At 47.9% G+C, this 13,317-nt stretch overlaps 1 protein-coding gene across 1 annotated transcript; it reads right to left on the reverse strand.

Moving 5' to 3' along the window:
- Positions 1-1,513: 1,513 nt before the first annotated feature.
- Positions 1,514-12,557, reverse strand: LOC141917624 (uncharacterized). Its single transcript, XM_074810956.1, has 6 exons — positions 12,454-12,557; positions 12,128-12,304; positions 11,588-11,653; positions 10,553-10,634; positions 2,978-3,517; positions 1,514-2,001 (listed from the first exon to the last, which is right to left on the reverse strand). Exons 1-6 carry the CDS (start codon positions 12,555-12,557, stop codon positions 1,903-1,905), a joined length of 1,068 nt encoding a protein of 355 aa, XP_074667057.1. The 3' UTR covers positions 1,514-1,902.
- Positions 12,558-13,317: the final 760 nt, after the last annotated feature.

Raw genomic sequence — 13,317 nt, forward strand, 5'->3', positions numbered from 1 at the left:
GTTTGTGTCTTAATCTCACTTTTGGGATCATATCGAAACCTCTCCTGACATTGGATTGGGACACAGGCTTACTGCCGACGCGGAAGTCTCGGACACAACTTAGATGACCAATGTGATCAAGTTGATGCCACTTTATTAAAGGTTACACAGCAATTTATACTCTATCTCAAACTTCACGCGCCGCTATCTTATTGCTAATAGGCTAAAGCTACTTGTTCACGCGCCCTTTTGCCCCCTATGATTGGTCCCGGTGTGGCGTCCACGCGATGCTCTCCCCCCAGGTAGGCCCCCTGTTTTCGACATTCCAACATCTTTATCTCTTGGGAAGGAATGTAGTTTCTCAGGCCGTCTCGGCCTTGTTTTTGTCCTTGAACACAGCTGCAGCTTGTTGTTACAGTGAGGCCCCTCGGTTTGGATCGCTCATAATATGTCCGTTATTTTCCAGCCATTCCACAAATCCCCCTTTTTGTTTTTGAGCGATCCAGACTTCTCTTTTCTTAAACATTTGTTCACCCAGACTATTCAACATCCGTCACAAACACTGAAACAGACAGGGAAGAAGCAACATCAAGATTAGTAAACCTACTAGCACTATCAATACTCTTTTGACCAAGGTCTGCAACCAGCCCCTCATCCCGAGTCTAGTTGTCCAAGATAACAAGGACCACTGACAGGTCGTACAGGAATACCAGGCCATGCTCTATCCCCACAAATCAGAAAACACTCCAGGTGGAAGTTTAAAGCCTCCGGTGGTTTCTACGGAGAATCCTCCTGTTTTCAAATGATTCCAAGAAGAATGCCCTGTCACATTTTGACAACCTACAAATAAATCTCGGTGACCATTCTGAGCTAACCAAATATGTCATGGGTCACCAAACCAAACCACTCCTGTGCCATTCACTGGCTGCAGCTGAGGAACCACATTATGGCAATTTGGCATCTCCGTAACATCAACATACTTAACAGGTGTAACACTGGCCAACAAATCCAATTCTTGTAAGGGTAAAGAAGTTAACTGGTTTAGATTCTCAATGACTGTCTTTTGCCAAGCTGCATTACGCATGGAGGGCCAATTTAAAATGAAACAACTATCATCATCTGGTCTGCCAATCAGGTCCACTCTCTGTTGTTTCCAATATCCTTCAAAATCAGTTTCATTTTCCTGCAACGGAATGCCAATTAAACAGGTCCTAAAAGGATCATCTGCTTGTTGTAGACTCAAACAGAAATCCTTTATCCCAGATGCGTTTGCCCAGGTTACCCAAATGGTTGCTCTGGGTTCGATGTCAAGAATCCCTTCATGGCTTAATGTGAGCCAAACTAGAACAAATGTGGCCCACATTTGACGTGTAGTCATCATTTCACTTTCCTTTCTCAGGTGTCCTGGTACACCTGCCAGCTTTGAGAGCCATTCTTTCCCAACACCACAACTCTTATCTACTATCTTATTGTTCTAATTAACACACTGCAAAGCCAAATGTCTACAAAGCTTCAAACTCAATTTCTGCTAGAATCCTTTATCTAAGGTTTTCAATTAAGCCTATAACTTTAACAAACTACCGCTGTTTTCTAAAAAATTAAGCCTGCCTTTCTGTAACTAAAAGTGGATTGCTGATATGTTGGCTCGTTGGCAAATTCAGACAACCAGCTTGCTTCAGTATAAACTTCTGAACTGTGATAAGCGGCTGTATTCGAACAGCCGTGCAAAACGACTGCAAGCCCAGGAAAAGACAAAAGGCTTCTCTGTTTGCTGGATGTAGTGCTGTTAGCAACGAGGTCAGAACCAGGTTCAGTCGATGTTGATGTCTCTGAAGTGCCTCAAAACACAGGGTCCTCCGTCCAGTTTGCAGAGGCCTACGTAGATGAATTATTACCTGTAAAAACACAAGCAGGAACCCCTGCCTAGGACCTGTGAGTGAGCCTAGTGCTCTGCGTCGTTCTTCCTGACTTCCCCTTTCCAGGGCCGCACCCATCGACTCGGTACCCATCTGACGCCAGTATCTGTAACAACACAAGCATATCCCCGACCGGTCATTCTTAGTTCTGCAGGTCCTCTCCATTCTCCTGTAACGACATCCCTGTATTGAACAAAAACATTACTGTCACATTGGTTTGTACCAGATTTCAAACCCAAACTATGTATTATTACTGGTGGTTCATTTCTATCACCTGTGAACCGCAAAAAATTTAACACATACACCGCTTTTGCAAGTCGCTCTGCAGCAGCCAAGACTTCTCCCCCTTTTTGTTTTTGCAAAAGCGCTTTCAAGGTTTGATGTGCTCTCTCCACGATGGCTTGTCCCGTGGGGGAATGCGGTATTCCTGTGATGTGACGTATACCCCAGAGTTGGCAAAAATGAGTAAATTTCCGGGAAGTGCATGCCGGACCATTGTCAGTTTTGATCTCTGCAGGCACGCCCAGTGCCATAATTGCAGCATGCATATGTTTGATGACATGCCGTGCTGTTTCACCTGTTTGCGCTGTTGCCCAAAGGGCTAGAGAAAAGGTATCAATAGAAACATGCACATATTTAAGCCTGCCAAATTCTGGGATATGGGTCACATCCATTTGCCAGAGTTGTAAAGGTTGGAGTCCTCGGGGGTTTACTCCCAAACCGAGGCCTACTCCCACCTTCTGGCAATCGGGACAGGATTGCACAATTCCTCTAGCATCAGCCACAGGAATGTGAAATTGTCTGGCTAACATTTTTGCTGATTGGTGAAAAAACTGGTGTGACAGCCTGGCCTGTTCAAAGGTGTTAACGGCAGGGCCCGTCCAGGCTGGAGCGACAAGTTGATCGGCTCGAGCGTTTCCCAACGCAAGGCCTCCACATTGTTGATGACTGCGGATGTGCATAATAAAATATTCATCCTGACGTTGGTTCAAAAGTGTCAGCAATTGTAACAACAAAGTATGTAACACAGGATTTCGCACAGGTTTCACCATGCTGTTTTCCAGACGTTGTACTGTACCTACCACATACAATGAGTCTGATACTATATTAAGAGGTTCTTGAGACCAGCGTTGAAATGTCCAGATAACAGCTCGAAGTTCTAAAGTCTGTAATGAGTCACCAGGCACTCCAGGGAGTAATTGATGTTCCCAGGTGTCCCCTTCCTTCCAGGTGACTGCAGCCCTTCGAGATTTTCGTCCAGCATCAGTGAAGACAGTTATCCCTTCTACTGGAACCTCTGATCGCAAGGGTAAATGTACAAACCGCTGATGGCATAATAATGACAAAAGCTTATCCGATGGATAACTATTGGTGATAGTACCTAAGAAATCAGCAATTGCTATTTGAAAGACAGTTGAAGCAGATAATAACCAATCTAAATAAAACTGAGATACAGGTATGTAGATGACTTCTGGTTCGATGCCTGAAATATCTGAAATTCGCTGCCTCCCTTTTATGACAAGCTGTGAAAATAATTCAGGACGTGTAACTACTGTGTTTCTGGGCTGAAAAGGGAGAAAAATCCATTCCAAAATTCGTAAATTTGGTTTTGTTTCACTCAACTGAATAATAAGCCCCAATGGGTGTTCACGTTTACCCCCAGAGTTAACTAACATAAAAGAAAGAGCTTTATCATCCAGTCGCCTGTGAGTATAAGTTGTCATGATTTTGTTGCTAATTACTTGTAAGGCTTGCTGTTGATCCTCATCCAGTTGACGGCGCTCCTGAGCTTGTACAGACGTGCCCAGGAGTGGCATCAAAGGTTTCAGATCATCATTCGTAATTCCACAGATATTACAAACCCACTGGATATCCCCAATTAATCTCTGCGCATCAGACAATGTTTCTATTTTTGTGTTGATTTTAACCTTTTGAGGGTGAATCACTGCGTTTGTAATAATCCAGCCCAGATACAGCCATGGTCCCTGCTTCTGAATTTTCTCTGGTGCTATCTCTAATCCCCTCTCCCTGAGACTGCATGTTAGCTGGCCCAATATTGTCTCGCAGTCCAGTTGTTTTCCTGCTACTAAGATATCATCCATGTAATGATAAATGAGTAAATGAGGATACTGTTTTTGGATGGGTTCCAGAGCCCACGCGACGAAAGACTGACAGATCATGGGTGAATTTTTCATCCCTTGTGGTAGCACCACCCAGTGATACCTCTTTGCTGGTTCGGCCTTATTAATCGATGGCACTGTAAAGGCAAACCTTTCAGCATCCTCTGGATGTAAGGGGATTGTAAAGAAGCAATCTTTTAGATCGATAACTACCAGATCCCAGCCTTCAGGTAACATTACTGGGGAAGGCAAACCAGGTTGTAAGGTGCCCATGTCACAGATAACCGCATTAATCGCTCTCAAATCATGTAACAGACGCCACTTCCCAGACTTTTTCTGAATTGTAAAAATTGGTGTGTTCCATGGGCTAGTTGAAGGCAGGATATGTCCGGCATCTAGCTGTTCCTGTACCAAATCATTAATAATTTGCAGCCGGTCCAGTTTTAGCGGCCACTGGTTGATCCATATGGGATCATCAGTTTTCCAGGTTAATTTTAGGATTGGCTGCTCTACCGTGGCCGCGCCTAAAAAGGCGAAGTAATCAATCGAGCTCCCATTTGACTGAGCAGATCTCTGCCCACCAGTGCCACAGGTGAGTGCATCACATAGGGACGTGTGGTTACTAGCTTGCCATCCGGAAACATAAATGCTATTGTGTCTCTGCTGATGGATGTGACTTGAGTTCCTCCAACCCCTAGAATTCCTGTATTAGCAGGCAGTAAAGGCCACTGACTAGGCCATAGATAAAGTGGTACAATTGTGACATCTGCTCCAGTGTCAATGAGCATTCGTAATTTACTCGTCTGTCCATTAGGGTGTCTCATCTCCATCTGCTCCTCTGGCTTCCCCCGACTAATGTCCAGGGCTAACAAAACATCTGGTTGTCCGGTGGACCCAAAGCCTTTTTCACCTCTCTTCTTTTGTTCTGCATTAGGCACTTTTGATTCAAATGGAATTAGCTGAGCAATTTTCGATCCCTCCATGATAGTCAAAGGAGGAGTAAGTGTGTATACCATGATTTTAATTGTTCCCTCAAAGTCAGCATCAATAAGGCCTGGGATGACAAAAATACCTTTTTTAGATGCTGAGGAACGTCCAATTAATAAGGCACTTAAACCATGTCCCAGAGGTCCCACCAGATTAGAATCAACCAGATGTATTGTAGTGTCTGTAAGTGTAATAGCTACTGCTGTTGCCAAGTCCACTCCTGCGCTTCCGGAGGTGGCAGCGGAGCAGCGGTCCAAGCACCCTGGACTTGTGTCGTCGCACGAGGGCGGGGCGCGCTCTGCCTCCCGTTTCCCCTCTTACGAGACACGTGAGCGCGACATTCTGATTTAAAATGACCCATTTGTCCACAGTTAAAGCACTTCTTATCTCGCTTGCCTTTGATGTGTTTGCCTCTGACAATTGGTGTTACTGCAGCTCCCACCGCAGCAGCCATAAAGGCAGCTTTCTCCTGATCAAGCATTCGCTCTGCTGCCTCCAGCAGCTGACCTGCAGTAGATTGTCGTGGGAGAAGGCTTAAAGCTTTCTTAGTTTTGTCGTTAGCATTGTCATAAGCAAGCATATCAAGGAATTTAACTTTCATTTCATCACTTAAATCAGGATTGCTATTAATGGCGGCATGCAATCTGTCGATGAATTTTGGGTAGGGCTCCGTGGGCCCCTGTCTCACGCCTGTAAACGCTGGCGCCGCTTTTTCATCATGTACGGCTAGAATGATTTTGAGAGCCAATTCCTGGGTTAACCGTAACACTTCTGGTTGAAATCCCACTTGCCAATCTGGGCTAGCAAAAGGACCTGCCCCCATCAGCATCTGAGCTTGCCCCCCATATAGAGGGTCTCCTTGCTGACGGGGTGTGGCTGCGGCAGCGTCGCAGGCCACTTGCCAGCGCTGGAAAAACTGCAATTGTTGGGAAGCTGTTAGTAAGGTTTGTACAATCATGCGCACATCATACGGAGTCAATAAATGTGCTGTAAAGATACGCTGAATTACCGAATTTGTATATGGTGATTTCAACCCATATTGTGTTACGGCTAATTTTGCTTCTTTAATCATTTTCCAATCTAAGGCTTCCCACTCATTGCCCTGTGGGGTCACTATTACCGGGAACGTCATTGGGCCAAGTTCGTTAAACTGCTCCTCTATTATAGCATCCCGAATAACTCCCCGCCAACGGTTTGCCGGATTATTATTACCACTCGCGCGTCCCAGTGCCCCCCCTCCCCTTTGAGCCAGTGCCCCCCCTCCCATTTGGGCCAGTGGTGGCGGAGACCCGATAGCCACCGTTTCCCTCTGACCAACGCCCCCCCCCGTGTCGCGGAAGAAGGGGTTAAAAGGAAGAGGCGGCGGTGCTGTGGGGGTGGGCTGAGCCGCTTGCTGCATTCGGATTTCAAGTTGCTCTAAGTTTCTCGTTAACTCTTGCAAGTGCTGATCTTGTAAACCGTAACGAGATTGTTCTTGCGGCGACTGAGGTGTCGGGGGCGAGGACGGGGGCAGGGGTGGGTCGGCGCCGTCCTCTAAAGAGGAAGCAGCTGCGGCGGCGGCGGCGGCGGCGGCGGCGGCGGCGGCGGCGGCGGCGGGGGGGTCGGGCGGGGGCCGGCGAGAGCGGGGCCGGCCCGTGCGCTCCGGTGATTGATCTTTTGGGCTTGAGGGAGGGGAGTCGAGCTGGAGCAAATCGGCTGATTTTTGCTCGCGCCGTACGGGTGCCGCGCGTGCAGCGTCCCCGTCCCTCCTTTTAGGAGCCGCCTTGGGGAACAGGGATCCCGCGAACGTCCCAGCAGTGACGGAATCCTGAGCGCCAGCGCGTTCGGCCTCTGCTGACCAGGCAGCGAAAGCGGAGGTGGGGGTCTGCCGTTCCGCTTTCAGTTCTGTCAGAGTGTCTAGGACCAATCTCCACACGGTGGAGAGTTTCCTACTGTCTTTAGAACCTGAACTAATGTCGTCCCACAGTGCCGCGCCGATCTTTTCCCAAGTAGTTAACTCGAAGGCTGCGGTCTCTGAAGCAATTAGTTCGTGCTGCCGAGCCCACAACAGCAACCTCCTCAGGTTCCCCTCATCATAAGAAACTCCTCTCTTAGAGAGTATGTGTTGGAGGAGCTTAACCACTGCCGCTTCTTCTTTACCCAGCGCGGACCCCATCTCCTCCCCAGCCGCTCACCTGATCAGGGCGAGATTCCCGACGATTGCGCGCGCGTCTTCCCAGGCGCCGGGGCAGCGCCTGCTACGGCTGCTTCTGCCCCCTCTGGGCCGTCTTCTCTTGCTCGGGCGAGCACCGACGGGAGGGTCCCGATTCCCCAGGGCTTGAGTCCCGCGTATTCGATGAGGCTCCCTCGGGTCCCTGTTCGGGCGCCAGTTGCCGACGCGGAAGTCTCGGACACAACTTAGATGACCAATGTGATCAAGTTGATGCCACTTTATTAAAGGTTACACAGCAATTTATACTCTATCTCAAACTTCACGCGCTGCTATCTTATTGCTAATAGGCTAAAGCTACTTGTTCACGCGCCCTTTTGCCCCCTATGATTGGTCCCGGTGTGGCGTCCACACGATGCTCTCCCCCCAGGTAGACCCCCTGTTTTCGACATTCCAACATCTTTATCTCTTGGGAAGGAATGTAGTTTCTCAGGCCGTCTCGGCCTTGTTTTTGTCCTTGAACACAGCTGCAGCTTGTTACAGTGAGGCCCCTCGGTTTGGATCGCTCATAATATGTCCGTCATTTTCCAGCCATTCCACAGCTTACAGGACAGGAAAGCAATCACTGGAAAAAGGATCTGGAAAATGTGGTAGATAATCAGCTAAATGAATCCTCTCCAATTAGAGTAAGAGGATCCACAAGTTCTGTAGTCAAGGCCAAAGACTGTGGGGGCACAGCAAAATCGGCAACCTCCCTGCCAAGCGAGGTCTCTCCATCCTCTTCCAGCACACTTGGAATAGTATATTTCCCTCTCAGCTGTGCAGAGAGGAAGACCCCATCTACAGACCACTCATGACGGCTGGAGGTCATGGGAGAAGGTGCCAAACTGTCATCTGCTGTCACCAGGCAGACTGTGCCTCTGTCCATATTTGGTACACATGCATCTCTTCTTGGAGTGTTTGGATAGCTGTATGCCCAGAGTGATGCTGAAGCAGTGAAGATGTCTCAGAGAAGTGAAACAAAGAGGTTCTCAGCAGTCAGAATTGAGTATAACTGTTCAGCAGGGATTCTTTATTGGCAGCGCTGGGCAGCACTGGGGATCGCTCCACCACAAGTGCCGCACTTACTAACAAAATGCTCTGACTAATATACACCAAAAGCATACATAGGCATCAGATTCCCTGGAAAAGGCAGTCTGATGCTAATGGGTTCTCAGAATTCATTTACATAGTCTGAGTGTGCTTAGTAAAAATAGAGTGAGGGTCTTCTCCCCCCTCCTGGAGGTCCACATAGCCTTTCTCACACTGTCCGCTAGTTGAACTTTGGGCTTCCCGTGTCACATATGGTCATGAAGTTAGCTCATCCGTCCTTCGGCTCCTGTTTGCTTCAAGGTGGTTAGTTTAAACCGGCTTCCAGTCACTTATCTCGCCACTGGCACCTTCTCAGGCACTTGTCTTGCATTTTTAGGTCCCTGCTATCAGGGATGTACTCAGGGAGTTTACTGGGCTGTCCAAGGCCTGTTTTATCCCCACTAGGCAAGGAGTTACAGGTTTCAAAACATTTTACAAGTGGGTAAGACTACAGAGGGTAGTTAGGAAGAGAATATAAATGAAGTTATATACATTGCAGTAAAATACAAAAATAAAAATAAAAATAAAGTTACTGGTTTCTATACACTAACAAAGTCAGGGGGTCTTGAGAGGTGTATTGGTCTTGTAATTTCAAGTACACTTGACTTGCAGCAGCTCTTCTTTCAGAAGAGCGCTGAGAGTGACTAAGGACCAGAGAGGATCCTCTGCGGTGAGAGACCCAAGGTATTCCTTCCATCCAGGTCACTGAAGAAGAGATCACATCTCCAGTCCACCCTTCTCCATCCTCCTTTGAAATCTCTGTTCCCCTTAAGTGCTACTTCAGAACATTTTCTTGGTTTTCTAGGGCTTTCTGCACTGCAGCCTTGCTTCCAGAGGCTGCTGCCATGCTCTTCCAGATGACGGAGAGTCCCCTCCACTCCCATGCAGCTCAGTCCCTGAAGTGCTAAGGCTTGGACAACAGGCCCAAGCCAGAGTTGACCTATAGATGAATCCTGTACATTTTAGAACTGATAACCATTGTGCTAACAGGTATTATACTGAGTTATAACAAACCACCTATTCTGATGTAAACGGTGGAAGTGTTGAAGCCTGAGCAACAGGCCCTGAACTGAAACTGCTAACTCTGTATGTAGTCATTAGTGAAATATGCATAGAAGACGTAGCTTAAACATCATAAAACATGTCTATCTTGAATGTATCCTTCCTTGTGTGTGTGAGCAAGATAACAGGGCCACAGAGACAGTTGTCTGGCCCTGTGACCTGGTGTGTGACCTTGCTCATAAATCACCTAGATAAGCAGGGAAACTCCCTGAGCTTCTCCCTTGAGCCCTGGCCAGGCTCTGGGGGAACCTAATGTGAGATGGAAACCAGATGTTTCCGCTCAAGACAAAGGTGCCAGCTATTCTGGCTTGCTGATTTTTGGGTATATAAGGCTGGACCCACTCACAGCGACTTTGGAAGCCTCACCTACGGGTGGACGCACCGCGTAGGATTTCCCACTTGCCAGGACAGTCTCTGCAAATCCTCGCTGTAACCGGGGCTGCCCAGTGACTGCGGATCTGGATGATGGTAAAGTATGCAAGTGGTGATGGATCTTTCTTAATCACTATTCTCTCTCTCTCAGGTAGCAATGATTTGATGCATTACCCTGTATTTTCCTATTTGTTTAAGTGCACTATTCTGTCTTTTCTTACGGTATGTTTTCTGTAATATTCTGTTACATTATTTAGTTATTTCTAGTAAAATACGCCTGCTCTTTTCACTCTGGTGTCTGAGTTTAATTGATATCCCTAATCAGCAAAACAGTTATGTGGTCCAGTGAATATGTATATCCACACTCGATAAGTTTTTGGTAAAGTGTGCTGTTGGTGTGCAAGCTTTGTGGAGAAATCCCCTTGCACCCCGGTGCCGGAGTAAACATACCTGCTTTAGAACTCTCTCCGAGTTGTAGAGTCTGTTTTCCACAAGTCACTTCAAGGCTAATCAGTGTAATCATCTCCTGTGAGGACACAGAGAGCTCTGTGGTGGTGATGGCTGTTGTTCTGCCTAACACTTCCCTGACAAATTTTGGCCAGAGGCAATGTCATGTGTCATCCTCCCTCTTGTGTCTGTATCTAAAGTCTGTGCCCAAGGGCAACTTTTTTTTCCCTGGGTATCTGGATAATTCTCTGTGTCTTTCATGCTGGGCAAAAGGTACTAAACAATTCTGACTTTGCTACTGCTGTGCCCTGATTAGGCAGATAAAAGGGGGAGTAGCAATGGCACAAAGGATTTGCTTGGTCATTTCTGCTGAAGTGCGTTAGGGAAACCTCTGTAGACTCAATCCCATCCTGGTGGGGAACCATGCAAGCACACAACCAGAAAGGGTTCTTGTCATGAGGATCTTCAGTTCTGCAGAAGAAAAACAGACAAGAGCTGAAGCATGCTCAGATAGGTGCTGTTTTAAGTGAATTTACCCCAAAGAGTGAGTCTCGGAACAGCAGTCCTATGTGGCATTGGGTTTGCCAGGACATGCTGGGCTGCTGTAAGGCCACTGCCATGGGAGTGTGGGGTGGGAGGTTGAGACCCCAAATACAGAAACACTGCTTCCGGTAGGGCACCCAGCTTGATGTCCAGCTTACTGTGCCTGAGTTCATCAGCTGAGAGGAGGCTCTCCATGAGCAAGGGACAGATGTGAGAGGTGAGTTGTGACACTGTCAGGTGCACCTGCCTGATGAAAATGGGGCTTTCTGACTGCTGAAATGTAGTAGCCATTGATTTCTTTTTTCCATGCCCTTGTTCTCAGGGCTTTACAGTAATTGGGGCCCTCAGCCAATAAGGGCTGATATTGACCACAGATCAGATTCGGCTCGGGTATAATGGAGTCACCTGGGGGAGCCATTTTGAGCTAGTCCCCTTTGGACCAGCATGCTGCAGTCAAGGACTTTCCCCTTGGGTTGGGACGCCAACCAAGGAAACTCTTTGAGGTTCCTAGGGGTCGGGATGCTGCCCTAAGAAATTCCTTGAGATTGAGAGCCCTCATTTTTTTAAGTGAGTGACTAGCATTTTGGGTTGTCATTAAACCCTAGAAGTTTGTGTGGTGATAGTTTTGTTCTCCTCTCATGGACATTTGAACCTGCCATTTGTATGTTTGTGGAGTGCCGGTTAATTGTGTTGAAAATAAATTTTATTTATTTTGGTTGTTATTTGCTTATTTGAGAGCTTCTGCAACAGACACAATACAAGCCCTCAAGCTCTGCCCCTCTCCAGGCTCTCCCTGGCCCACTGGTCTTGCTGTCCAGGTGACGCCTCTCCCTCCTGACAGGGTTTGGTGTGGGAGGGGGAAAGCTTGCAGGGTGCCCCACTGCCTGCCCCCCTCTTCCCCACAGCCCAGCTTGTGGATGGCGAAGCAACCATGCTGCAGCCCAAGTCTAGCATGACAAACAGAAGGGATGAAGGAGGGGACATTGTGGTGCTCCAGGAAAGGAGTCACCAAACAACCCCCTAGGACTCTTGTTCCAGCAGCAGAAAAAAGGTAAATTATTTCACTGATGAACCAACAAGCTTTAGGTTTCCCCAGTTATTATTGGTTAAAGAAATGCCCTGGCTTGCTGAGGTTAAACTGTGTAGCACTGCTCAGCAATAACTAAACCATCTCTGTGTTATAATCAACACTGTTTTCATCACAAATCCAAAACATAGCCCATAGAAGCTACTATGAAGAAATTTAATTCCCTGTGGTAAGTTGACCTTGGCTGGATGCCAGGTGCCCACCAAGCCGCTCTATCACTCCCCTCCTTAGCTGGACAGGGGAGAGAAAATATAACAAAAGGCTCTGTCCTGGTTTCGGCTGGGATAGAGTTAACTTTTCTTAAGCTGGGAGGGGGCACAGCCAGAGCACAGACCTGGATTGTCCAATGAAGTATTTCATATCATGTGATGTCATGCTCGGTATGTAAAGGAGGGGCAGCTGTGAAGGAGGCGGGTTTTCTCTCATTTCTGGGATTGTGACTGTGGGTGCCGACAGGGTGGGTGGTGACTGGCACCACGTGGGCAGCAGGGAAAGGCATAGAGAGTAAAGTCTGCGGACGAGCCAAACCCAGCTGAGATGGGCTGGGTATCAGTTGGCAGGTGGTGAGCAATCACATTCTGCATTACCCATTTGTACTTTCTATTATTGTTATTATTTTATTTTATTACAATTACTAAACTGTTTTTTATCTCAACCTACGGGTCTCCCTTTATTCCTTCCCCATTCCCTGGGTGGGGGGGAGGATGAGCAACTGGCTGCATGGTGTTTGGCTGCCGGCTGAGTTCAAAACACAACAGGCTCATGGGTGAAGATAAGGACAGGGAGATCACTCACCAATTATGGTCACGGGCAAAACAGACTTAACTTGGGGAAATCAATTTAAATTATTACCAATCAAATCAGTAGGATAATGAGAAATAAAGCAAATCTTAAAAAATTTTCCCCCCACCCCTCCATTTTTCTCAGGCTAAACTCCCAAGTTCTCTGTCTCCTGCCTCCAACCGGCACAGGGGGACAGGGAATAGGAGTTGCAGTCAGTTCATCACACGTTGTCTCTGCTGCTCCGTCCTCCTCATGTTTTTCCCCTGCTCCAGTGTGGAGTCCCTACCATGGGAGACAGTCCTCCACGAACTTCTCTGACGTGAGTCCTTCCCACAGGCTGCAGTTCTTCACCACCTGCTCCAGCGTGGGTCCCCCACGGGGTCACAAGTCCTGCCAGCAAATCTGCTTCAGTGTAGGCTTCTCTTTCCACAGGGTCACAGGTCCTGCCAGGAGCCTGCTCCAGCATGGGCTTCCCACAGGGTCACTGGCATGGGGTCCTCTATGGGCTGCAGGTGGAGATCTGCTCCACCATTAACCTTCCTGGGCTGCAGGGGCACAGCTGCCTCACCATGGGCTGCACCAGGGGCTGCAGGGGAATCTCTGCTCCTGTGCCTGGAGCACCTCCTCCCCCTCCTTCTTAACTGACCTTGGTGCCTGCAGAATTGTTTCTCTCACATATTCTCACTCCTTTCCTCTGGCTGCCATTGCACAGCTTTTTTTCCCCCTTTCTTAAATATGTTA

Source organism: Strix aluco, chromosome W, assembly GCF_031877795.1.
Source record: "Strix aluco isolate bStrAlu1 chromosome W, bStrAlu1.hap1, whole genome shotgun sequence".
Lineage (NCBI taxonomy): Eukaryota > Metazoa > Chordata > Aves > Strigiformes > Strigidae > Strix > Strix aluco.

Excerpts from the sequence above, each read along its gene's own strand:
- LOC141917624 (XM_074810956.1), bottom strand. The coding sequence starts at position 12,557 with ATGAGCCTGTTGTGTTTTGAACTCAGCCGGCAGCCAAACACCATGCAG. Across the intron at positions 12,305-12,453 it reads GAAGGAATAAAGGGAGACCC|ACTTTACTCTCTATGCCTTT; the intron begins GTAGGTTGAGAT and ends GCTCGTCCGCAG. Across the intron at positions 11,654-12,127 it reads TACTTCATTGGACAATCCAG|ACTTGGGCTGCAGCATGGTT; the intron begins GTCTGTGCTCTG and ends TTGTCATGCTAG.